Source organism: Vanellus vanellus, assembly GCF_965231255.1.
Source record: "Vanellus vanellus genome assembly, chromosome: 2".
Taxonomy (NCBI): domain Eukaryota; kingdom Metazoa; phylum Chordata; class Aves; order Charadriiformes; family Charadriidae; genus Vanellus; species Vanellus vanellus.
This window is the reverse complement of record NC_138906.1, coordinates 102,977,920-103,005,136: the sequence shown is the minus strand read 5'-3', so window position 1 is coordinate 103,005,136 and position 27,217 is coordinate 102,977,920. Positions and strand designations below refer to the sequence as shown.

Below are 27,217 nucleotides of genomic sequence, written 5' to 3'. Positions count from 1 at the left end.
TCAAATAATAAAAGCGATAACAGTGATTTTACAGATGAGGGTAACACTACTTTTGTATTCATATGGCTCTTTTCACAGTTATTATTTTCCCTCACATAAAAAAGAATGGGTAAGTAAATTCTGAAAGAAAATTTGTGAAATAAAATGCATCAACAGTGGTAGTCAAACCCCAAATACAGATCTTGGTGATTTTAATGCTAGTATTAAGAAAAGCGTGGATATAAGCAGCTTACAAATATATGATTTTTAGAAGACAATGAAGGTTAGGCTATAGATGGAAATATAGTAAGTAAGGAGAATCAGTCTTTAAGTATACCTATAGAGACCTTTTGAAATCAATCTAAATTCAACCAAAATAGAGGTAAGACAACTGCTATAGTAATTCCAATTAGCATACAATAAACATTCATTATTTATGCTAATGAAAATAGTATTTGTCTCTGAAAGCCTGCAGATTGGGTAAAATCATTATTAATGAGGGTACAGCAAGTAGCAATAATGTAGGAGGAAACACCAGAGAATAATCACTGTGAATCAGTGGAACAAATGTATTTATTCTTTCCATGTATTCTATAAATTCCACTGTAAGTCATTAGTTTCTATATAAAAGGCAGGAGGTAGTCCAAAAGACAAGGATAAATTTAAAAGAAAGCAACAAAATAACCCCTAAAACCCAACCCCCCAAACACACACCCCAAAACAGACTTATTTTGAATTGAGATTATCTGAGTCCTTTGTATTTCCACAGGATTTTTTAAAAATAGTGATTTTTTTTTTTGGTTGGACTTTCACCCTCCTTTTCCCTGCTTCAGAGTAATTTCTAATAAACTCTGAATCTGAAGTCTCTATTCTCTTAAATTTAGAAGCTATACTGCCATTTTCTGGTCTGTGAATGATGTTGCTACCTGTAAGCAACAGAATTGCATAGCTGACCTAAGTAATTATCTGAGACAGTTTCAAAGAACCGAAATCATTAAAATAATTACCTGAGTGGTGTTATTTATTTTGTTTGCAAATTATAAAGCTCAAACTAGTGATGGATGTTATGTGAGTAACATAAGTTTCAGCATGTTTATGTATTGTTTAAATGCAAAAAAGATAGCAATTTTTAAATCACAATCACTTTTTTTTTTTTTTTTTTTGTTTTATAAAACCTGATATCCTGGATGCCTTATTGACCTATTCTGGAGATTTCATAGTATGAAGTCCTAAAACCAGAGGAGTAGTCAGATGTGACTTATTCCTCCCTCCACATTAAAACTCACTCTAATCTTATTTGGGTAAAGGCTACTATTGCCTCTGGAGCATACAGTTGAATATATAATCCAAAGAGTTTCTTTGCTTTAATATTTAAATGCTAATGTTCAAATTTATATTACAAATACTAATAACTTTGCATTATTTAATTGTTCTTGTGCTTGTCTAAACCCTTTGAGTATGCTGCCAATTTTGTGTCCTAAAGAGCATTCTACAGTCCAGAGTTCCACAGTGACTGCATGCTGTGTGAAATTTTCTCATATGAGTTTTTACCATCTGACTTCATTTTGCAATCTCCTTTTAAGGGATAGCAAATTCCTGATCCAAATTCTTCACAATTTGTGTGTGAACAAAATACTGTAATAAGTAGCTAATTCATGCTAATTGTTATCTTGATCTTGCATTCTTCTTTCTGCCATATATTGTTTAAAAATTGTAGTAATAAAGTATTAGTGCATGTGGACCTGGGTTGTTTTTTTTTTTTTTTCATAAACTTAAAGAACAAGAATTAGACAAATCTCACTGGAATCATAAGTACTGTAAAACTTATTCTGGTGAAAATTGAGCTCTTGAAAGTACAGACTACTTTGACTCATGAAATATCTTTATTCTGAGTGTCTCAAATCAGTCATTAAACAATTTTCAGTGCCCTGTGAGACATCTAGTCTATTTTACAGATGAAGAAACTGAATCTCAGAGAGATTTAGGTCCAGATTTTAAAGGTCTTTGGATTTGAATCTCCTACACTGCTTTCAGTGACTTACTTCTACCCATTCCTTCTGGAACCCAGAAACCCCCAATTCGTCACTTGCTTACCCTATGTACTGCTGGGGGCAAAACACACATTTTAAATAGTAAATCACAAAAAGAAACACAGAGGTGGAAGCACTTTTGCTAGTCAACAAGAAATAACATAAAAAGGGATGTTTTCTAAGACTCCCTCCCCTTATGTATGCCCACATTCAGACTGTCTTCTTTCTCAGTCCACTTAGCCATGAGACCTATTCTAGATTAAGATGATTAAGTGAATTTTTTTCTCATAATGTATATCTTTATTGTGCGTGTTACCCACTATTCTAGTGAGGTAGAACTCAGGAGGACGGGTAAAAAATCTTAATTCAGTCTCTGTGCAATAAATACTTAGCATAGGGTACTTAGAGAACTTTAGTGGCAAAAAAAGTAAACTGAAAATTGGAACAAAGCTGGTCAGTATGTGGGTATGCTGCTCACTGATTTTTCAAAAATATCTAGGTGATTGTTTATATCTTTAGGTGATTGAATGTCTTCATGATCTTAGCTTTCTCACTGAGTGGACATGGGAGACATAAATGGAAATCCTCCAAAATTACTGTCTCCCATAGTATCCCTGTTGTACTTTTACTTCCCAGAATGAATAGGCAGTGTTGATTTCCAGAGATTACGAAGGCAAATGGAACCTATAGGGAGGGAATTATATTAAAAATGGTTAAATGAAGGTGAAAGTAGGTTAGAATTTACATCAATCTATACTGAGGATGGCAATTGGTATTTTAAAATAATTCTGCAATGCAAATCTCAGAGAGGACTTTACATCAATTTGAAACTTTGCTAAAGATGTTGCAGAACACTTGGCAAAGGCAGGCATGGTAGCCATCAGTATGGAGTAACCTGAGGAAAGTCCAGGTTCCATTAAAATCAATTGCAAAATTCCCTTTGGATCCTGCCAGGGTTCTACAGAAAACCAAGAGTATCGGTTTAAGAGGGACAGGTACATTATGGTGCAGTCAGAAAAGATCAGATGATACGTAGAAATTTGTAGTAGTGAGGTGGTACATTATATACATATCGTTACAAAAATTCTAGTGCTTTTGTCTTCCCGCTACAAAAATGGCAATGGTAGATTAAAATCTACAGTGGAGAGTACAAATAGCAGATCCCTGATGTAACAGAAAAGGAATCTTCAAATTGTTCTTCAGGAAATTGCTGTATGGAGCTCATATGAATAATTCTGCTGACTGTGGTACATCAAAGTTATTTTTCTAATATGTTATTGTTAGCAAAATTTCATGGTCTAAGTCCGAATATTTATAATCCCAGAAAGGGGGAAAAAATGTAGTTTGGAATAAAATTTAGAATATATTTGTAATTAAGAAATTGGTCTCATCTAAGAATAAATCATACCATTGAAACTGGTTAGCAGATTCTTTAAATGATGTTTTTTCTTTCCAGGATGTGATAGATTTTGTTTTCTCTGCTGTGACACCAAAAATGCCAATTTTAGAATGTATGTACATCAAACAAGCTATTGACCTCCTACAGGTAGATAAGACATTCAGTTTTTCTCTCTGTCATTCTGTTATTTCTGCTGGGACATTGTTCTAAGAGGGCAGTAATTATATATTGCATCTGCTTTGCAGGGTTTATTGTTTGACCGAGATGAGAAGCAGCTCAGTGAGGAACATATTGCTCGCTTGTTCATTTTTGCCGTAATGTGGTCAGCCGGAGCTCTTTTGGAACCTGATGACAGGCTGAAAATGGAGCTGTTCCTACGGAAGCACTCTGCAGTGAAAGAACTTCCAGCTGTGAATGGAGAAGAAACCATGTTTGAATTTGGTATCAACGCCTGTGGCCAGTGGGAGCACTGGTCAAAGAAGGTTTGTATGCTGCAACATGCTAAGCTTTCTTAATGAGTATACCAGAAAGATGTATTTGGTAAGAGGCAGATTATTTTGTCATTTAAAACCCTGCATGATTTGGTTCGGAAGATTAACCCTAAAAGATGCTCAAGAGTTTCTTTTTTGAAACATTTTTTTTTTCTTTTCTCCATAAATATCTTTGGCAGAGGAATGTGCATTTGAAATAGCACTGGAAGTGAAACAGAAGTGATCTTAGCTTTGTCGACTGTCTGTTGCCCTACTATTTAAGAACTCCCAGCAAGGAAAAGCTTTCTTCATGTAACAGAGAATAGTGGAGTAAAAATATCCTGTTAGTCTAGCACCCTTTTAGATCAGCTTGGCAAAGTAGTGATTGATTATAAGTGGATACATGGCTTTCAGGAAGAAAAGTTTGCTAATACGCATTTTGTAAAGGATATTTGGGTTTGTGTTGTGGTGCAAAGTAATTGTGTTCCCAGGTAGAAAATCTCAAACTTTTTACATATCTTTCTTATGCAGGTTCCTGAATATATTTACCCTAAAGATTTGGTACCAGAATATACTTCCATTCTAGTTCCAAATGTAGACAGTGTCCGAACAGACTTTCTAATGCACACTATCATGAGACAAGGAAAAGCTGTTCTGCTAATTGGGGAACAGGGAACAGCAAAAACAGTTATGATTAAGGTAGGTGTAATGGAAAACCATGTGACATCTTTGTATGCTAACATTGCAATAATTGACTTTGGCACAAATGTTAAATTGAAGTGTAAGAGTAATTTGTTTTTTCCTCAGATTACATACTAGCATTCTTACTAAGGCATTTAGCCAGTACTCACATGGCCTACAAGCAAAAACCCGTAACTATACTTTACTATAAAGGGTTCTTTTAAACTTTGCTAACCATGGCCACAAGGTCATGTGATAAATGCTCTTTCATACGCTTTCTTTTCTTTTGAGAAGTTAAATTGGAGATTTTGCTAAAAAAATATTGATCCTTGGAGGATTTTTTTATTTCCCTTTGCTTTGTTGGTGGTGCCATGTGTAAACTGGTCTTCTGTACACCCTTGTTGCACAGACTTTCTTCACAAGCCAAACTGAAGAGAAATAAAGAACTTCCGTCTTTACTCAGGGTGATTTTTCAGAGGGTAAATTTAGTCTTTATTGTCTGCTGTCTTAATTGCTTCACTGAAAATGACATATTGTTCTTTCTGTAGAAGAAAATAATAACAGGATGTATACTAAATTAACAAATATATGCTTTGCATATTATAAAATGGTACAAGTTAATTGTAAGACACTTAAAAAAATTAATAACTTACTACAAAAGAGCCAGTAATCAAAAGGCTGAACAAGCCCAGATGTCATACTAAACTTGGCATCCCATATTTAAAAAAATGCAAGTGTAATGGTTTTTGGCATGATTTCTGTGATTTCCAGGGGAATCTGTAGAGTCTTTGATCAATGAAAGGTAGTTAAATGAAACTGATCTACTGTTGGGATAGCTGAATTTGCCATACAGTTGTCTGTAACTCCACTGGAGGATTTGCAGAAGTCTGGATATTGAAAATAACTAAAAAAAACACTAGCCTAAGTTGACCTTTGGCTTTCTTAAAATCTGGAGCCATTTTGTGTCCCCCGACCATGTGCTTTCTGAGCCCTGACATAAAGTAAGTTGTACCAATGCCAGCAGCCATTAATACTAGTTTTTCAGTTTAGCTGTCGATGCCAACATGCATGCCAGTGTAATGTCAACTTCTGTGCCTGGCACCAGCTGGAGAACTATTTTAGCAGAGTGAAGAGGCGGGGTCTGGGTGGTGGTCTTGATATTCTGCATACTGGATTTTGGCCAGATACTGGCAGCCTCCAACCTTCAGCTGCCATTCCTGTCCCTAAAAATAGTTGGAGCTGATTCTTGGGAGCTGCTTACCCAGTGTCTATTCTATAGAGCAGGGTATGTTCCTTACACAAGGGAGCTTAATGCCAGCAGACATTTGATCTCATTTAAGGTTAGGAGTGAAAGTTAACTGCCTTCACAACTGTTCCCCTTCTGCTTTCACCTTCTGTAGAATTTTGCTTTACTACACCTTGTGGAAAATAAATTTCCAGATATAAGTGGCTGGTTTCATGAAAACGTAAAGACACTTCAGGTAGTAATCTGAATTAATCTGCAGTAATCTTCAGTGTTGAGTAAGGTATCAGTATATCTCAAAATAAAGAACTTAGAGTGTTATTTAAGACCTTTACTCTCTGTACTATTAATTCATGAATTGCAAAAAAATCCAGAATTTAACATGAAACTGGTATGGTAGAGTTGAAAATTGCACTCAGAATCTGACAGTTTAACTAACAAAAATATGCCCATTAAATGACCTCTTCTTTTTCAAAGATAGTTCTCATTTATGTACTGTGGAATATTACTGTTACCGTGTAAAGATCCTGAAGTGCCGTAACAAATAAAACACAAGTGTGTTTTTTGAATAGTTGTGTATTCATGGTTGTGGTGGGTTGACCTTGGCTGGCTACAAGACCTCCACCCAGCCACCGATTCCCTCCCCCTCCTCAACAAGACATGGGTCAAGAGAAGAACAGGGAGATCACTCACCAATTACCCTCAAGGGCAAAACAGACTCAACTTGGGGGAAATTAGTTTAATTTACTGCTAATTAAAAATAGGATGGTGAAAAACAAAGACAATATTAAAAACACCCTCCCTTCTTCCCAGACTCAACTTCACTCCTTCAATCCTGACTCCTTTACCTCCTCCCACCCCAAGTGGGGCAGGATATGGGGAATAGGGGCTGCTGTCATTCCATAACAGCTCCTCTCTGCTGCTCCTTTCTCCTCATGCTGTTCCCTGCTCCCACATGGTGTCCCTTCCATGTGGTACAGTCATTCATGAACTGCTCCAGCATGAGTCCTTTGGTCCCCCATGGGCTATAGTTCCTGCCAGAAAACCCACTCTTGCTTTGGCTCCTCTCCACAGCCTGCAGCTCTTGCCAAGAGCTTGCTCTGATGTGGGCTCTCCGTGTACTACAGTGTCCTTCAAAGCACATCCACCTACTGTGGCATGGGGACCTCCAGGGACTGCAGTGTGGATATCTGCTCCAACATGGTCCTCTGTGGGCTGCAGGGGGACAACCTGCATCACCATGGCCTTCTCCATGGGCTGCAGGGGAACTCTCCTGGAACACCTCCTGCCCCTCTACACTAAACTAGTTTTGTATAAGCTGTTGGAGCCCTGAGGAGAGATCTGAGCAGTGACCTGCACCAACCCATCAGTTGTCAAGAGTACTCACCAAATACAGGACTATTGCATGTACATTGCATGCATAGACTGTCATTTATGTGATGTCTGAGAAAAACTTATTTCTGAAAGACACCTTTTCTTAAATTGAGATCATTGTATAAACATTGTATGAACAAAATTAAAAGTTTAACACTATTCATCAAAATATTTTGAGGGGCCTTAGCTGTATCTTCCTTGCTATTGTCAAAGAGTGTATGTCTCATTGCAGTTGTTCTTAGAGCACTTAATCAGCAATGATATAGGTTTATTTTCCTGAGGTACTGAAATGGGAACATTTCTAGTCAACCCTGTTATAAAGATAAGGATTTAAATGATTTTCAACTTTGTCATCATTGCAGAAGAATTGAATCTTTAAAAAGAAATAATGTTGGAAATCTGGAATTTTTAATACTATTTTTATGTCCGAGGACTCTTGCTAAACAAAGTATTTCCTATGCTTTATATGTATGCCTTGGTGTGACTCCAGGGTTACATTTTTTTCTTCCTGGTTCTATTATAAAACCTTACTAAATGCAAAAAGTGGAACTTAGTTGCTTTAGGGTATCAGCAGCAGCTGTGGGAACTGTATGCATTCATAAACCCAAGGATTCCTTTCTTCTTTAGGAGAGGATAACTATCAGTAAATGCAATGTAGCTACGTTTAATTTTACACTACCATTCCTTTACAATGCTTTTGTTGTAAGATATGGTGCTGTAGCGTAAACATGAAAAAGGATTTAATTTTTCACTTGTTCCTTGCAGACTACTGTAACAGATCATCACTAACAGCTTGAATTTAGAAAAACCCTGACAATTGCTAATGCAAAGTTTATTTGCATCTTGAGTTGTCACATGTCTACTTGTTGTAACACTTAGTGGAGTCTGTTAAAAGCTTATAAATTTTAATACTTTGAAACTTTATGCAAAACATTAACTGAGAATTTGTTTGAATTTCAGGTTGGAGATGGTATATTTATCTTAACTAAACTGCTGTTTGACATTTTGAAGTTAATGGCAGGACTGAGATTTTGTAGATGTCTGGTTTTTGTAGTGCTGCTGAGCATCTGCGTCTCCTTTTGGCTGAATTCATTTGGAGTTACTGGTGCACTTTACTTAAAATTTGTTTATCTTGCAGGATTACACAAGCAAGTATGATCCTGATGTGCACTTGACCAAATGCCTAAACTTTTCCTCTGCAACTCTGCCAAATATGTTCCAAAGAAGCATAGAAAGTTACATAGATAAAAGAATGGGCACCACATACGGTCCTCCGGCAGGAAAGAAAATGACTGTCTTTATTGATGACATCAATATGCCTGTGATTAATGAATGGGGTGATCAGGTAAAAGGAAAATGTTAACATTTGGGAATTGGTAGTCTTACCATTGCTGCTGATGGAAATGCTGATCTGTGGGTTGCAAAAATAGGAAAGTTTAGGAAAAAGGTATCATAATATGGACTAGACCAAGTACATCTACTAAAAGTAATTTCCCTAAGACAGTTTTTCCAAAAACGATAAACTGTCAGTCCCAAAAGATGAAAGTCAGCATCAATCCATTTGGTGCAGTCATTGTAGCTCTGAAGCCTTTTGTTTTGGTTACATACAGAGCTTGCAGAATTTCCAAACTAGCTGTACCAAGAACCAGTCTGGAAAGGAGGCTCTTTCCTTCTTCCACCTGCTCTGAGCTTAAAGTACAGTTATTATTAGGTGAAATGTAAAATCACACTTGACATCCAAGACTAGGGAGATGTCTTGAGGTTCTATAAATGAATACTTATAGATCCGTACTTTGAAAATCTGACTTAAATTAAAATAACTGCTGAGAAAAACTAATTTTCCTGCTCCCAGTATAGCTCTGTAATCCTGTTCTCTCCCTGCCTCTGTACGAGTGAATGTGTGACTATACTTTGTGGTAAGATAACTATTCTTTGTCACTGTCTGAGTGCCTGTGTCAATCTGAATATGTAGTCTGTCTTGAAACTTTAAAGTGCTGAATTTTCTTAAATTGATATTATGGAAATCCAGTTGAATATCTGACCTCATGTCCACAACTACTTAGCATGTGAAGCTTACGTGCAGCCAGTCCACTGCATCAGATTGCTTTGTACCATGCTGCACAGCTTTATAAATTGCTGAAGTGTCCAGCAGAATACATGAAATTAAGAAAGATAAGAGATGTCGTTCCTTCTGTCTACTAATTTGTTACACATGAGGTTTCCTCTTTTTTTTTTTTTAAGTTGAGAACCCTGAAATACTTAACTGCTCCATTTTTTTTTTGTTGGTAATAATTAGATCACCAATGAGATTGTAAGACAACTGATGGAACAGAAAGGTTTCTACAATTTGGAGAAGCCAGGAGAATTCACGAATGTGGTTGACATCCAATTTGTAGCTGCTATGATTCACCCTGGGGGAGGTAGGAACGACATCCCACAGCGCCTGAAACGCCAGTTCACCATCTACAACTGCACACTGCCATCCAGTTCCTCTATTGACAAAATATTTCGAACAATAGCTGAAGGATATTTCTGTGAACAACGAGGTTTCCCTGCAGAAATATGTAAACTGGCTTCAGCATTAGTGTCTACAGCTCGAAAGGTTTGGCAAACAACAAAAACAAAGGTAAAATTACATCTGTTAAGAAGACTTTGAAACATCTGTACCATGACAAAGCAACAAGACCCAATACTTTTGTACTGTCATGTGTGTTCATATTGTGAAGCTGTGATCTGTCTGTATAACTGCTGGCTTATGCCTCTGTTCTGAATTTGTTGCTATCAACACCTAGTTAACTGACTAAAACCATAATAAAATGCAATGCCTTCTATAGCTAATATAAGAATTACATTATGTAATTATAATAAAGTAATCATAGCTCATAGGAGGATTGGTTGAGATCCATGAGATCCATAGGTGTCTTCTGGTTGAGAAAATGTCAAGGGCATAAGGAACCATAAATTAAAAATTAGATAGGAGCCTTCTGTAAAGGTATTTGGGATTGTGAGAAACTTGAAAGATCTGAATTAAAGGAAAGAAGCCAAATTTGGCAGAGAGGGAATCAGTTCAGAACAATTGAAATCTGCTATTTAGTCAATTCTAAATATTTACTTCTTCCATTTCAAACAGATTGTAAAAACATTTAACTGCAATTCCTAAGCAAATGTTGTTTTGAAATAGAAAATAAAATTTATATGTAAAATGAATTTTGAACAGTTAAGAGTAAAATGACAGCATAGAAATGTGTGCCAAATTTGATCTTCGAATGAAAAAAGTGGATGACAGTGGTGGAAAGATAGGGATAAGCAGGGATTTGATAAATATTTTCTAGTAAAAAAAAAGGTTGGTCGGAATTTCCCAAACAACTCAACTGTAGACATAAACTTGGCTCACAGAGAGTTCTAGTGAAACTATTGACCAGTCAACTGCTGACCAGTATATTAACAGAAATGCTTATTACTGCTAATTAGCTGCCTACACAGAAAATACAGCTTTTGCTAAGTTGTTCATTTTTTCAAATCCCCTTTCCTCATATTTCTGTTCTCTTTTCTTTGCTTTTCCTCATCTACTTTTCCTTTTCCTCATGAACTTTTTCTCACATGTTCTTGGAAAGGACAAAAGAGAGTGACAGAAATGATCTAGAAGAAAGGGCAGGAGGAACACCACAGGTTAAGCAATGCTGACATTTTTACTGTGGCCTTTAATGCTGTCGTTAACTAAGCTGTCTTGGCTACCCTTCGGTGTATGGTCCTGGGACATGAAAGATTCGAAGAAACTCAAGTGAAATCTATGTGAAATTAAAGAGCTGGTCATTGCTACTGTCATTTCTTCATTTTTATTTTTGCCTCTTAAATACCAAGCACGTATTTCTGCTTTAATGCAATAATGATTTTGAAGTTTGTGAAAATTTCTATATTCATTTAATACTATATAGAAAATATTTTTATTTAGTAGTTATTTGAATATAGCTTATGATGTTATTTTGTAGATGTTACCGACTCCAGCTAAATTTCATTACATCTTTAATTTACGAGACCTCAGTCGTATTTGGCAAGGAATACTTACAGTTACTTCTGAAGTCTGCCAGAGCATCAGTGTTTTGGTATCCTTGTTCCAGCATGAATGCAGACGTGTTATTGCAGACAGGTTCATCAGCCAAAGTGATAAAGACTGGTTTGAAGATATGATGAAAAAGGTAGGCAAATAATGCTCAGGTATTTTCCACAGAAAGGGGCCAATGAAATGTTTCATTACTAAAGCAATCCTTAATGTATTGTTGTAGATTGCTGCTGCAGAACATGGTCAAAATCTATTTGAAGATGAATCCACAGAATTATACTTTGTGGATTTCTTGCGTGATGTCCCAGAAGCTACTGGAGAGGAACCTGATGATGTAGAGTTGAAGGCTCCTAAAATTTATGAGCTTGTCCCTTCTTTGGATTATTTGGCTGAAAGATTACAGATGTTCATGCAACAGTACAATGAAACAATCAGAGGATCAAGGATGGATTTAGTATTTTTCAAGGTATTAGCACCTGTAATTATATTAATACAAAAAGTGCTGAGTCTTTTGCACTTACTGATACATGGGTCTTGAATGTTTCTATCAAATTATCTTGGAAATAGCTCTGAATGGCTAGCCCTGTATCCCGCGAGCCTTACAAATAAACTCTGTAAAGCTAAGCTGCTGCCTCCTGTCTGCCTTCACTCCCATAAATTATTCCATCTCTTTGCAGTTCCCAACTTTTCTTTCTCCTGCCTTGTATAATGCAAAGCATGACTCATTTGTTTCTGCAGTGCACATTGTGAACGTCGTCTTGCATCTCTGGAAGTTACCTCCTTCTCAAAGGTCTCTCTTAATGAATGATGCTTTCTTCAGCTTTGGACTGGGTTTTTTAACAGATTATTAGGGTATTTCAGATTACTTATTTCCCTATGATAAATACAGTGGTTGAATAAGAAATGTCTGTAATGTATTTTACTTTTGGCAGCCTATTTAGAGAGCCTGTAAATAGCTCAGCTAAAAGGTTGGGGAGGGTGTTAATCTACGTTGTTTCTACTTTTTCTTCCAGACACTAAGGGGCATGCTGGGTACAAACACTGCATATGACATTGCTTCATATGAGTTTGATACAAGGACATTTCTCTTGGGCTAGCCCTACTGGCCAGTGAAGCTGGGGGAAATCTCTTATTGATTTTGATGAGTAAAACACTGACTCTTTGGGATAAGCTCCAGAAAAAGCATCTGGCTGTTGACAAGCAATTGCTTAGTGATGTGATTCTAGACGAATATACATTATATTATTTTTGCATCTTTTCATCCCTTTTTTTCTCAATACACAGGATGCAATCATCCATTTGATTAAAATATCACGGATTATTCGTACTCCACAAGGAAATGCATTGTTGGTGGGTGTGGGTGGATCTGGAAAACAGAGTCTGACCAGACTAGCCTCATATATTGCTGGATATGAGACCTTTCAAATTACTTTAACAAGGTAACACAATGCAGTGTACATAGACATTTGCTCCTTAATTTGCCATAGAAATGAACTGCTCACAATCGACTTGAAATGCAAACCCATCAAGCATTTTATCCCTCATTGTATCATTTTATCCCTCATTGTATCATTTAATCCCTCATTGTAAAGTACATTTGCAGTCAAAAGCACCTGTGCAAATGCACAGTCTATAGATGATAGATCCTGGGTCTTTGGTTTGGTGCCTTTATGCTATTGATAAGAAATCTGTGCTTCCTTCAGCATTTGAATCTGCAATGTAGCCCTGTGAAATACCACTAAAATACCATTTTGCACAAGAGATAACATGGATTAATCTGCTGATGTACTCTGCGTGGTGGGCAAATGCTGATGGCCAGGGGAAATAATAGCTTTTTCTACAGATGCTTATGTACCCAGACTGTATTATTACAACTGCTATCATGACTTAATTGTAGGTAGTGCTGGAATTTAATATTTGTAGAAATTTGAGGGGAGGGGAATTATTGTGTGGTTTGTTTTTTTTTTTTTTTTTTTTTTTTTTGTTAGAACCCTGTATTTTAAGTTCCATTTACTTGGTGTCTTTTCAGAGAGAGAAAGAGTTGGGGGAAGACAAGTAGAGAAAGAGCACAAGCACAAGAGTGCTTGTTTTCTCTGTCTTTATTCTCTGGATGTTGTTTTGAAACTGTCCCTGTCATTCCTGACAAGAGGACTGAAAGACATCTCTCCAAGGCTTTGTCAGCATTGCCACCTAATTGTCTGGATGGCATTACATATAAACCTTCCTGAAGTGACTGGGAGTAACCACTGCCTTCCACCTGTTTCTCTTTTGACGTAGGGTTTACAGGGGTGAGCACTGAGGGCTGGCAGTGCATATTTCACCCTGCACACTACTCAATACACTGAGAAATCTGCCTTAGAGAGATATATCAGGACTTTGAACAATGTTATGAGGTTTCTGATGAAAGAGAAAGATGTATCTCAGCCTCTTCCTGTGTCCCAGAAGCAGAAGGAAAGAACAATGGGAACAAAAAAAGGAGGGAAAGAAGAAAGAGTAGAGTCACAGAATAGAGTCCCTAGACTTGCAGGATTCAAAATGCATTGATAAGGCAAATAAATATTTCCGTCAAATAAATATTTATGTCACTTGGGAAATGTTCATTTGCTGAAGCTAACTGGAGGTGGGCTAAAAGAAGGTAGCTGAAAGTGTGTATTTACAAAATGGATAGTTATCTTTTGTAATTTGCCACAGGAGGCTGTGGAGGAAGACAATATCAGCAAGTTCATAAATGGATTCTGGGAGGACAAGATGAGCATACCTTCTAATATTCCTAATACAATGGCTCTGAGTAGGGAGGGGGGGAAAAAAGAGCAGTGAAGAGAGAATGCTGGCTCATGTTTTCTCTCCAACTAGCGTTTCCCATTGCCAGTGTTGAGTATTGAGCTAGATGGGCTACTATTCTGACTCAGTAGACAAATTCTTTTGTTCTTATGAGAATACCACAAATCACTGTAATAACTGTAGCTGACCCATGCAAATTGAAGAGTTAGGTTGTTTTACAAGTTCTGCAGTGCTTCCATTAGGGGTATCTATAGTGCAGTGGTAAAATGGAGCTGGGAGAGAACTGGCAGACTTTCTGTATGACATATTTAATATAAAAATACAGTAGTGTTTTCAAATGCTGAAGAATAGGTCATGTGTGTGTTGCAAGTATTACTTATGACTTTGAAGAGACTCTTGCAAATAAGAAACTTGTTTCAAAGAAAAGAGATTCCTAATTTCAGCTTGAATTGTTTAAGAACATAATGGACACAATTTGCTGTTTTATTAACCTTACTCTACTTCATTTTATATTCCTTAATCTGAAATCTGTAGTTCAATTTGTGTGAACTTCATCTGAATCTTACCTGTGTGCACCAGCCATAGGAGGTGTAATGAAAGAACCAGTCATGGTCTCAATTTGCAGCAAAGTTGATCAGCCCAAGTGATAATGTTCAAACAGGATTTGTGGGGCTTGATTTCAGTTAAACCAAATAACACAAAAAAACCCCTCAGTCTTGGTTATTCTTGTCTCTTAATGATTTCCTTTAACCTGCTCTCAATAACTTTGAAAGATAATCCAGCTCTATTTATGTAATGGTGACAGGTATCAGAATGTACTTGACAGCTTAATCCAACCGTATTAACCTACAGTTCTAATAAAGAATTTACATCTGCAGACTGTAGGGATGCAAAGCAGCATCATAATTACCTTAGACATAGTATTGCTCCTACCATCTTTATTTCTGGCATGTTATCCTGTTGATTTCACCTCCTTTTCCATGATTTGTGGTACTGATCATTCATTCTGGGAAAAAGTTTAAGAGAAAAAAACTAAAAAAATGAAACCAAGATGTATGGTATTAATTTATTATGCAGTTTTTTTCTTGCCTTAAGGAAGCTGAGCCAGATGATAAATACTTCTTAAAATAATCTGTAATTTTTTTTCTCTCTTTCTTTAACCCTTTTCTATCCCAGAACATATGCCACCAATAACCTTTTGGATGATCTGAAAATCTTGTACCGCACTGCTGGGCAAAAAGGAAAGGGCATTGTCTTTATATTCACAGACAATGAAATCAGAGATGAATCTTTTCTTGAATACATGAACAATGTTTTGGCTTCAGGTGAAGTTTCAAATCTTTTTGCACGCGATGAAATAGGTGAAATCACACAAGACTTGATACTGGCAATGAAGAAGGAGTACCCAAGGCGTACTCCCACTGGTGAAAATCTTTACAATTACTTTCTTGCTCGAGTTCGTAATAACCTGCATGTGGTTCTTTGTTTTTCTCCTGTTGGGGAAAAATTCAGAACTCGTGCACTCAAATTTCCAGGTCTGATTTCAGGCTGTACCATGGACTGGTTCCAGTGCTGGCCTAAAGATGCTCTTGTAGCAGTTGCACAGCATTTTTTAGTTTCCTACCATATTGAGTGCACAGATGAAGTGAAACAAAGTGTTGTTAACACCATGGGAACATTTCAAGATATTGTAGCTGAAAAATGTGTCGAATACTTCGAACGATATAGACGAAGAACATTTGTGACTCCAAAATCTTACCTGTCCTTCATTGGAGGCTACAAAGCTATTTACAAAGAGAAGTTTGCCAATGTTGGAAGTTTGTCTGAACGCATGAGAACAGGTACTACTTGGTTTATGTTTGAGGTTTTTTTTGTTTGTTTTTTAAAAGGTAAGAAGTGTCTGAGCAAGAGAATGTAAAAGTATAGATTCTTAGACACTTAGAGATTTAGCTTATGGATTTAAATTGTGAGCTAACTTTCATTTGGAAGCAGACTCCTATGTTTTCAACTGTGCTGTGTGTCATTACAAAATATATGGAGGTTTTCTTTTAATTATTTGGAAATAGTATTAGCAGTTAAAATGCCTGAAACTCCTGCTTTGACATGAATGCATGCCAAGGAGCTACTGAGATCCTAGTTTTCACTAAATATACTAAAAGTAAATATGAGGGAAGGTAGGAAAATGTTCAGATTTAGTCACTCTGAAGAATCTTTTAAAGAAACAATTACATGCTAGTTTCCAAAATATTACACTGCACAAGGTCATGCACAGTAAACAGTTTCTGGACTGAGTGGTGTTTGGAAGTGAATGTGAACATAAACAGTTTCTTCTCCCATTGTCACCAATTGTAGAACTGAGCTATATGTAGACATATATCCATAGGCAGAGGGTGGCTGGCTGCCTTGAAGCAGCCATGTGGTTTTGTTTTGTTGTTGTTTTTTTTTTTTTTTTTTTTTAATATGGATGGAATTTGTTCAACACAGGTCTTGCAAAACTGATGGAAGCTGAGGTTTCAGTAAATCAGCTCTCCAAAGAGTTGGTGATGAAGGAGAAAGATTTGGCTGTAGCTTCAAAAAAAGCTGATGAAGTTTTACTGGAAGTAACTATGAAAGCCCAAGCTGCTGAAAAGGTGAAAATGCAGGTGCAAAAGGTAAAGGACAAGGCTCAGGCCATTGTGGATGACATTGCCATTGACAAAGCAGCAGCAGAAGAGAAGCTTGAAGCTGCAAGACCTGCATTGGAAGAAGCTGAGGCAGCTCTGCAGGTCAGAATCAAAGATATTCTGAACATGCATGTTGTTGTTATTCGTAAAAATATGGCTTATGCTTCTGACTTGAAAAAAATAGTGTTGAAAGGACTAGCGCTGACATGTTAATCCGTGTGGAAAAAAAAACTGAAAACTGAGGCAGGGCAGAGGTAAGATGGGCAGTACCTCCTCTGCTCTCAGGCAATAAAGCAGCCATTGAGCAGTACTACCTTTAAGGACTTTCTTCAATACTGCTTCTGAGCGGCCTGCAAAACTTCAGCAATTGCATTACATACACACTCCTCCCAAAAAGCATTTTTCTCTACCATCAAGTGATTGCTTAAATAAATGATTTATTTTATTTTTTAATTTTTCAGACAATAAAGCCTTCTGACATTGCAACTGTTCGCAAACTGGGTAAACCTCCTCACTTGATAATGCGAATTATGGATTGTGTGCTACTTTTATTCCAAAGAAAAATAGACGCAGTAACACCTGATCAAGAACGCTCATGTGTGAAGCCATCATGGACTGAGGCTCTGAAGCTAATGAATAATTCAGGATTTCTTAGCATGTTGCTTACTTTCCAGAAGGTAAGAAGTTAATAGTGGCACTATTACTCCTAAACTGCCTTTATAGATCACATGAAAGTGTCTTCTACCTTCAAAGACAGCTTGAAACAGGTGCGGCTTTTGTGTACCTATAGTTGCAGATATCTTTGTGACTGTATTCCTGTCCGTTACTGTGGTTCTGTATTTCAGTAATCTTTCTCCTGCACCACACAGTTTTGATGGCAGATGCAAGTATCCCAAGCACTAGATCAAATCTCGAGAAGCTTAGTGTTATTTCGATTCAGGCAACTCCTGCTTCTCAGCAGGAATTTGCCTTAGAAGGACTCACTGTTGGTTTTTCAAATGGCTCACTATCTCCAGTGTACCAGGCCTGTTTGCATAAAAGGTGCTCTAGAAGTCCGTCTCCAGAATTATTTGGTGGGGAGCTAGGAGAAAATACAGAAGAAAATGAGCATACTGTCAGGAAAAATACTGAGATATTTGGGAGCTTTTGGGGTTCTGTCACTAGAAAAGTAGTGAAATACACAACAAACTGAGAACCTTAGTATCAACTGTAAGAAAAATAAGCAAACACAGGTTTTTATTTCTGTCAGGACAGAAACTTGTCCCATTTACAGCAAGATTCACTGAACTGTGAGACGAGGGAAATGTCTCTGCAGGGAAGAGATGAAAGAGACCACAGATAGCTGGACCAGAAAAGGACTAGGCTGGAATATGGAATGGCAGAATCATGGCCCAACTTTAAAATCCAGAAACCCAAGCAAATCTGGCAAAACCTCAGTTTTCTGCAATGTCACAGAACATACTTTTTCATTTGTACACTGATTTTTTAATCTGCTTCAGCTGTACAGTTTGCTGTACAGGAGTGTACAGTGTACTGGAGTGTTGTTGTTGTGCTGATGGGGCTTGAAGCCATGGTTCTTACTATCCCTGGGAGCCTTTCTCCCAGTGAGCCATATCGACAAGGCACCATGTGGAAACTTACACTGCCTCTGTAGACAGTCTCTTCCTGGGGCTGACAATCTGGTCACCTTTCTGTGTGCTATCTTCACTAAACAGAAAGAGGAAATTAGTTTAAAGATAATGGGGACTAATTATGCACTCCTTACTCAAGCTTCTCTCTAATGAGGCTTCCAGTTTTGGCACTTATTAATAGTGTATGTATTCCTGCTGATAGTTTGCAACACATTTAACTTTACTCAGAGGAGTCAGTGCAACCTCTGTGGGACTGAGTTCTTGCAGGAAGTGATACTGATGAATCTGGTGAAGAACACTAGTCTACTTCTGTCCCTCATGAGGTACTTCACATGCTGTCCTCCTGCCTGGTTTCTTGTTTCTAATATTAAGTATACATGAGAAGAAAGCTCATCGTGTATGGAGTTCTGAGTAGACTACACTGCTTACTTGTTTGTGAGATTTTTGTGGTTTCTGAATTTTTTTAGGCAAGGAAGATTAGTGGATGAAATAGTTCCTTGGGTTTAAAATTCATTACTTAGAAGGGAAAGCATGACATTTTTCAAGCTCTTGAACAGAGATTTAGGCCACCGCTGATGGGTCTTTGCTGCACCTTTGCCAGCTTGTTATCTCATCATTTTGATTAGGAGAATGAAAAAGTCAAAATATTTGTCCAGCACTATTTTACATTTTAGCAAACGCTCATAGTGAAAACATCATCATGTCTGATCTTAGGAATAATATAATGTCTTTGTTATTATAGTAGCTAGGGATCATAGGGATCAGATCAAGTACAAGACAGTCCTTTCTGCTATGCAGAAAAGCAATAAAAGGGTATATTGCTTGACTATGAATGGAAGATGATTTTTAGATGCATTAAAAGACAGGCAATACACTGCCAAAAAAAGAGGAAGATTCTGAATCTCTATTGTTAAGCAACCACTGTTATCCTTTATAAGCTCTTCTACGCTCTACATTGCTTAAGGAGTTGAATTCCATTTTCTTCTGACACTTACATAATTATAGATTAACCACCATCATCAAAGATCTGGCTTTTCATGTTCTCAACAGATTGGTTAGGGTGGAAAAAATCTGAGATTAGAATAATGAAGTGAACAGCTGAAAGAAATCGCTTCTATGGTTAAGGAAAAGGGTTAGCTTCAGAGAAGTGAAGTCAGTGCCTTGCACTTTAACCCTTTTCCTTTCTAAAGCTGCATGTCTGACTCCCTCAGCTGTGTTCACACTGTAGCCTGCCTGATGCCATGGTGAGCTTGTTCAGGGAACTAGCCTAGAAGAAAACTAATCACTGGTTTACTGAGTTAAATTTCTGTCATATTAGCTTCCAAACTAGCTCACTGAGCATTGATGATGGTATTAATGATGGGGCAAGAACATTTGGTTAAGGGGGAGAGGAAAGAAGGTACAGTGCTGTAGCTGCAATAACTTAGATCAGCTTAAGTTGTCATGGAGCTACGAGTACAAATAATATTAGTAAATCTTATGGGTCAAATAGGGCTATTAAATGCAAACTCAAATCATCTGTTGCAGTGGAAGTACAAGCTATTTTCACTCGAGTTCACAAAAAACAACAAATCTTCTGTCCTTTATAAGAGTGAAAGGCAACAGTGTTGTTTTGTTCGTTTCTTCTGTAACAAGTGATAGCACTACATTTTTAAAAAGAAAAATGTTTCTGTGAAGCAGACTTTATTCTAAAATCCATTTAAAAAAATCATTTTTCCTTTCCATTGACCAGGACTCAATTACAGGAGAAACTGTGGAGCTTTTAGAGCCCTATTTGGATATGGAGGATTATAATCTTGAGACTGCTAAAAAAGTGTGTGGAAATGTAGCGGGTCTTTGCTCATGGACACAAGCAATGGCTTACTTCTATGGTATAAATAAAGAAGTTCTTCCTCTTAAGGTATTTCATATTACTTATTTTATTTTTCTGAGGGATGGCTGCAGTTGAGTGGAAAAAATGTTGCATTATTTTGGCTAAAAAAGATCACCAGTTACAAGAGATTCTTGTTTCTTCACATGCAGTTGTGAAGTCAAGCACACAGAGGTTAAATATGTCCTGGAAATTTTTTTCCCTTACACAGCTACCCTGTGGTACAGTTGTTGTGAATACAGTCAGTTTTCAATGGGAGTCTTAGTACACATGTTCTTTGTAGACCCTGACTATCTGCAAGTGGGAGATACCAATACTGCCTCTGCTCTTGGACTTGGTGCCAGACACCATGGTTTCAAGCAAACTTCTCCTCAGTCCTACTGGCTTGGGAAGGAGCATACTAATTGTCATAGAGTCATAGAATCATAGAATGATTTAGGTTGGAAAGGATCTTGAAGATCATTGAGTTCCAACCCCCCTGCCATAGGCAGGGACACCTCCCACTAGACCAGGTTGCCCAAGGCCACATCCAGCCTGGCCTTGAACACCTCCAGGGATGGGGCCTCAACAACTTCTCCAGGCAACCCGTTCCAGTGCCTTACCACCCTCAAAGTGAAAAACTTCTTCCTAATGTTCAATCTGAACCTACCCTCTTCCAGTTTAAAGCCGTTCCCCCTCGTCCTATCTCTACATACCCTAGTAAAAAGTCCTTCCCCAGCTCTCCTGTAGGCCCCCTTTAGGTACTGGAAGGCCGCAATAAGATCTCTCCAGAGCCTTCTCTTCTCCAGGCTGAACAGTCCCAACTCTTTTAGACTCTCCTTGTAGGAGAAGTGCTCCAGCCCTCAGATCATCCTCGTGACCCTCCTCTGAACATGCTCCAGCAGGTCCATGTCCTTATGTTGGGGACTCCAGAGCTGGATGCAGTACTCCAGGTGGGGTCTCACGAGAGTGGAGTAGAGGGGCAGAATCACCTCCATTGATCTGCTGGCCACACTACTTCTGATGCAGCCCAGGATACAGTTGGCCTTCTGGGCTGCGATTGCACACTGCTGGCTCATGTTGAGCTTATCAATCAGCACCCCCAGGTCCTTCTCCTTAGGGCTGCTCTCCAGCCATTCCCTGCTGAGCCTGTGTTTGTGCTTGGGATTGCCTCGACCCAGATGTAAGACCTTGCACTTGGCCTTGTTGAACTGCAGGAGGTTGGCTTGGGTCCACCTCTCCAGCCTGTCCAGGTCCCTCTGGATGGCATCCCTCCCCTCCAGTGTGTCTACCTCGCCAAACAGCTTGGTATCATTGGCAAACTTGCTGAGGGTGCACTTGAGCCCACTGTGTATGTCGCCGACAAAGATGTTGAACAGTACAGGCCCCAGTACCGACCCCTGAGGAACGCCACTCGTCACTGCTCTCCACTTGGACATCAAGCCGTTGACTGCAACTCTTTGAGTGTGACCGTCCAGCCAGTTCTTTATCCACCGAGTGGTCCATTTGTTGAATCCATGTCTCTTCCATTTAGAGACAAGGATATCGTGTGGGACAGTGTCAAACGGTTTGCATAGTTCCAAGTAGATTATATCAGTTGATCTTCCCTTGTCTACTGCTGCTGTAACCCCTTTGTAGAAGGCCACCATATTTGTCAGGCATGACTTGCCCTTGGTGAAGCCATGCTGGCTATCACAAATCACTTCCTTGTTTTCTATGTGCCTCAGCAGAGTTTCCCGGAGGATCTGCTACATGATCTTGCCAGGCACAGAGGTGAGACTGACTGGCCAATAGTTTCCTGGGTCTTCCTTATTTCCCTTTTTGAAAATAGGGGTTATGTTTCCCCTTTTCCAGTTGGCAGGAACCTTGCCAGACCACCACAACTTCTCAAATATGATGGCTAGTGGCTTAGTGACTTCATCTGCCAGTTTGTTCAGGACCCGTGGGTATATCTCATCAGGTCCCATGGACTTGTGCTCCTTCAGGCTCCTCAGGTAGTCTCGCGCTTGATCTTCACCTACAGTGGGCGGTTATTCATTTTCCCAATCCTCGCCTTTGCATTCTGTGTCATGAGCAGTGTGGCTGCAGTCCTTGCCAGTGAAGTCTAAGGCAAAAAAGTCATTGAGTACCTCAGCTCTGCCTTTGTCCTGGGTAACCAGTTCTTGCGTTTCTTTCCGGAGAGGGCCCACATTGTGCCTAATCTTTTTTTTCTCACTGACATACTTAAAGAAGGATTTTTTGTTTGTCTTAATGTCTCTGGCATCTTAGTAGAATCTGGAAGAGGTGACACCATTCTTGGCATAGAAGTATTCTTTAATGAATTTAGCTGGAATTCAGCCCTCCAAAACTTTGGAGTGTCAAACTGCTACACGTGAGTGTGTATATATAAAATTAAGTAGTCTCCCGGCATAGAATTCTGTTGTAACATTGAACTACAGTAGAAACGGATCAGCTACCATTGTCTGCATTCCTACAAATAGCTGTATTGTCTTGGAAATGTTTCATTTATGAGCATGTTGGAAAAAAAAGGACTTTGAATATTTATATAGTGATTTATAATCATTACTTCTACAGGGGATTTTATTGCTCTTTTCTGAAGAAATATATTCAATTGGTTATGCTTCCATTGTACTTATGTTCAGTCTCCTATTGTACAAGCCACTGTATCAATGGTATATTCAAAACTCTCGGCATATTCTTTTAGTGTATCTAAGACAGATCTGATTCAAATTTGTTAAAAGCATGATATTTTATATTCAAGTAACTGATAGAGAAGACTATATTTCTGCAATATATAAGTAGTAATTCCCTTTTCAAATAATGGGATGTTCACTAATGACAGTAGAATTTGAAATGTGGCTATTGAGAGCTATAAAAGAGAGCAAGAATGAGAGGAAATAGTGGCTTTAGTTGCAGATGCAACTGTAAAAGCTGCAAAAGTGCTCTTACAGTTTTTATTTGAATATATATGACTTAAAATTACAAATAAATTTAACTTTGTATTCAAGTATTTACAGTCTTGTCACACTGTAGTTGATAAAAAACTGAGCATGCATTTCTTGGCAAAGTGGTGCCTATTGTCAGGTATAGCAGCGGTCACAAATATTTTAAAACTGAAGATGACAGAGGGAGGAAGTGTTTAAAGTATGCAGGAGATATTGCAGGAAGCACTGGAGTGATGCTAAGAAAATAATTGAAAATAAATGTACAATTAAATTGCATAAAGTACTAGCACAGGCTAAATCATCCAGTGCTAAAAGCAGTTTTAGTGAATGAATTAATCAAGCTGCTTTATCCTAACTGCTGTTCTAGGAGATAAACTCCCTTCAACACCAGGAAAATCCATCCCATATATTTTTAAATTGCACCTTAACTGGGACTCAGTGCCTCATTTATCTTAAATGGGACAACCTGTGGAAAATAATTAGTAGTGACTTACATTTTAGTAAATATAGTGTGCAAAAATTAACTCATTCCTAGAAATGGATCCCTACATTCTTTAGATATGTGGCCTGCAGCCTAAGGGTCATTGGTTAGCATCAACCACAGAAAGTATAACCAAATGTTGCCTGCAAATAAAATGCTGCGTAGTTACTTATCATACTGTGGTCACCATGTGTGTTACCTTCTTATAAACCTTCAGCATGACTGTGAGCTGTTCCTCTCTAGCTTGTTACCTAAAAAACAAGCCTGCTGGATTAACCTGATAATTCTGAAGCACCATCTGCTATTTATCCATTAGTTGAAGAATGTAACAGCAGAATGAAGAAGCCCTGGCTTTTGCTAAAGGTGTGATTTTTTTGTGATTTTGTTAGCCTCCTTTTAAAATACTGTGTATAGGGGTATAATTTCCCTTAGAGATATCTCCAGTGATTTTAATTAAGTTCTCTTTAGGCTGTTATGATGATTAAGGGAAGTTTGTCTACAGTTTATAAATTCTGTTTGGTATTGAGGATTCTCCCTGTCAAACTCAGTGTCAAATATGAGACTTTATTGCCTTTTCTGCTTTCACCTGTCTCCATGTGGAACTAAAAACTATAGCAGGCGATAAGAGGAAATCTTGCACCTGAGGAAGAGGTAACAGTCAAGGAGTGTCAAAATTTGATGGTCATCCATTTAAATAAGTGTGTCCTTGTCAAGGTAATGCCCACTGGGCAGGAAAACAAGCATTCAAGTCTGAATTCAAGGCCCACAATAACTGTGGAAGAAAAGCATATACCCTGGGGGGTGAAGTGGAGGATTAGATCACCTAACAACACAGACTGAAGTCAGGACATGTAAATGAATGGAAAAAAATGGAGAATCTTTCAGTAGCTAGTAGAGGCTGTGAAAAGCAGGTAAGAGGCATGATCTCTGTAGCTTTCAAAGGTTGTTTTAATCCCAAAGAATGATGAGTGATAGCAAAGAAATTGAGGCCAGTATTTTATTAATGTCACTCTGCATGGGTCTGTTTGCATGTGTACATATGTATATATGTATACATATGTATACGTGTATACATTTTTTAGATTGGTGAAGTGAAAACACTGGTTTTGGAATATCTGCAAAACCTGTGTATGTGTTCGCCTCTCTTATAATGTTTCCCTAAATAACGATGAATACAAGCTTATGATATTGAAGCTCTGAGAAAGTTGATACAAAACCAATGGAGTGTCTATGTGAAAAATCTGCAATGGAAATAGGAAATAAAAAGGAAATAATGAAATATATACAGGACCATATTGAGCTCCCAGGATGATGATCACATCACCAGTAGGCACTGGGAAAGTCCCAGACTAGACTTAGTGACGGACAGGAACTGGATTCCAGATCTGGATTCAGGAATGCACGGATCGGGATCAAAGACAGAACAGAGTCCTCCTCAGACACCGACCATTGAAGAAAGAGAGCCCTGACTCTTTGATCCCTCAGCTTTTATACTGAGCATGATGCAGATGGGATGAGATACCCTGTTGGTCAATTTTGGGTCACCTGTCCTGTCCGCTCCTCCCTGCAGCTGTGACGCTTCTATGCTTTTCTGCTTCTGACCCTCCAGTGGGGCATATAACAAAGTTAGCTGAAGTGGGTGTTACAGCAATAAGTATAAGCAAGAGCCTCTCTGCATATCATTCCTTGGCATAAGTTATGAACAATCAGGTCTTATCACTCTGGGAGCGGACTACAGTCTTAAAAATATGCTGTTAATTTCAGAGACTTCAGTGAGTTAGAAGAGGCTTAAGTGAAAAGTAAAATTACTGAACAGAAAATTGGTTCTGTGTTACCTGAAACCAGGACAATTTCCATGAAGAGTTGTCAGTCAGATCCCACACGCCCAGGACAGAACTGAAGCAAAAGGCAAAAGTAGTCACACAGCACAGTCACACAGAGGCTCATGAGCAGAGTGACAGTGTTCAAGTACAAGAAGTCTTCTGGCCTACTCCAGCAGTAGTGAGTGCACAATTAGACTGTAAGAACAGTGAACCTGGAAAGCTAAAATTGCTGAAACAGAAAGTTGCTAGGAAAGCTCCAAATCTTCCTTACCTGTGGTGAACTACAAAGTTTCAGCTGCTTTTTTTTTTTTTTTCTTATGGGTTCTCCTACTTTTAGTAACATTTCCTCCTGAATTTACTCAGCAACAGCTGGTCTTCAGAGTGATTTGGGGTTGGTCTGGGCATTCCATTCAAGAGCAAGGATAGCATTAAATGGTGTGAGTTCTTTTAATGGAGAAGGAATTTTTATTTAGATGCCTTCTTGGATCAGGGCCAGATAAACTTGATGCTTTACAAAATTGAGTTTGCAATGAATCAACAAGAAACTTATGGCTATGTCAATACTAATAAATTAAACAGTGCTAGGGAATTTTTCTAGACTCTGGAAAGTGATCATCTGCACTGTTAAACTGTGATAATGATCCCTAGTGTGAATTTGTTCTTGACCAAGCAACATTTTCTCAGCAATCTCTGAGCACCTTTAAGGTACTAGCTTGGTCTAAAGGCCATTTCCATGAGGCTATTTGCATGCAGCTGTACTGTTTTAGAGGTTGGGAGAGCTTAACGTGAGCTGCTTTATGCTAGTTAACCTCAGTGCCAGAGAAAGGTCCTGGGCATGTTTAATTTAATAGTATAGCTGTGGACTATAATTACATGTTTATTTGTCCTGGTTTTATGTGGAATGCAAAAAGGTTAAAAGGGGCAGGATCATCTCACCACCTCCTATAAGTCCTCTCTGAAGGCATCTTGGAAGAAGGCAAAATAGCTGCTTAACAATTTAGTATGTGGCCCTTGTTGGCACAGGTACCACCTCCCTACTTGCACTATGCAGCCAGATGCAGAGAGTAGGTAGAGGCACTGGCTGGAGCAGATGTTGAGAGGATTGTCTGTGTGGTTCCCCACAAAGCCAATGGCAAGAAAAGGCTGAAGCTGCTGCTCTCACCAAGCCTAGGCATGTTCTCACATAGCCCCCTAGCCCCCTCTCCAGGAGCGCAGATAAGAGTGTGGATCTCATCTTGAATCCTCATGATTCATTCACATAAAATCCATTTATTCAGGCTTTCACACTGCATCCTCCTGGAACAAATTGTGAATGCTTGCTTTGCTGCGTGACTCAGAGGGATGAAATGGAGGGTGTGAAGCTTGTTCACATAACGCCACTAAAATTAGAAAGGCCACAGTGGTTCTTTGTGGTTGAGAGACATGTTTCCTTCCCGCCTGTAATTGGCTGGAAAACTTTCTATGAAGCTGCTTGTGACTGTAATAGCCTTCTTGTGCAGAAGATTCTCCTTGGCAGCAGAACTTGCCTCCTGCTCTCATGGCAAAGCTCTGCACAGGAAGCTGCCAGCCAACCTGCCAGTGATGTCAATACAAAAGCAGTGTTTGTACCCATGTAATTTTGAAAAATGGGGTTGGAAAGAAAGACAGGGAGAGAGCACATAGTGATGATTTCATAGGGTAATCTGAAAGAAGTAGTCTTCCTGCCTTTGGGAATCACATTGGTTGGTCAAACTAATACCAAAATGTATTACTACTTTGTTATGATTACCCTAAAACTGGCTGAAAACTTTATTTAAATTTTCTGGAAA

At 38.4% G+C, this 27,217-nt stretch overlaps 1 protein-coding gene across 1 annotated transcript in view; it reads left to right on the top strand.

The window, feature by feature from the left end:
• The window catches only part of LOC309686498 (dynein axonemal heavy chain 5-like), a gene marked incomplete at its 5' end in the record, with an annotated part of 184,441 nt that overhangs the window by 92,574 nt on the left and 64,650 nt on the right, over window positions 1-27,217 (top strand). Inside the window, 12 exons of the mRNA XM_082499206.1 lie at window positions 3,466-3,555; window positions 3,654-3,890; window positions 4,410-4,577; window positions 8,315-8,521; window positions 9,473-9,802; window positions 11,166-11,372; window positions 11,460-11,702; window positions 12,521-12,675; window positions 15,194-15,858; window positions 16,502-16,782; window positions 17,142-17,357; window positions 20,044-20,211. Of these exons, the coding sequence (XP_082355332.1) occupies window positions 3,466-3,555; window positions 3,654-3,890; window positions 4,410-4,577; window positions 8,315-8,521; window positions 9,473-9,802; window positions 11,166-11,372; window positions 11,460-11,702; window positions 12,521-12,675; window positions 15,194-15,858; window positions 16,502-16,782; window positions 17,142-17,357; window positions 20,044-20,211 (2,967 nt within the window). The remainder of the gene's footprint in view (window positions 1-3,465; window positions 3,556-3,653; window positions 3,891-4,409; window positions 4,578-8,314; window positions 8,522-9,472; window positions 9,803-11,165; window positions 11,373-11,459; window positions 11,703-12,520; window positions 12,676-15,193; window positions 15,859-16,501; window positions 16,783-17,141; window positions 17,358-20,043; window positions 20,212-27,217) is intronic.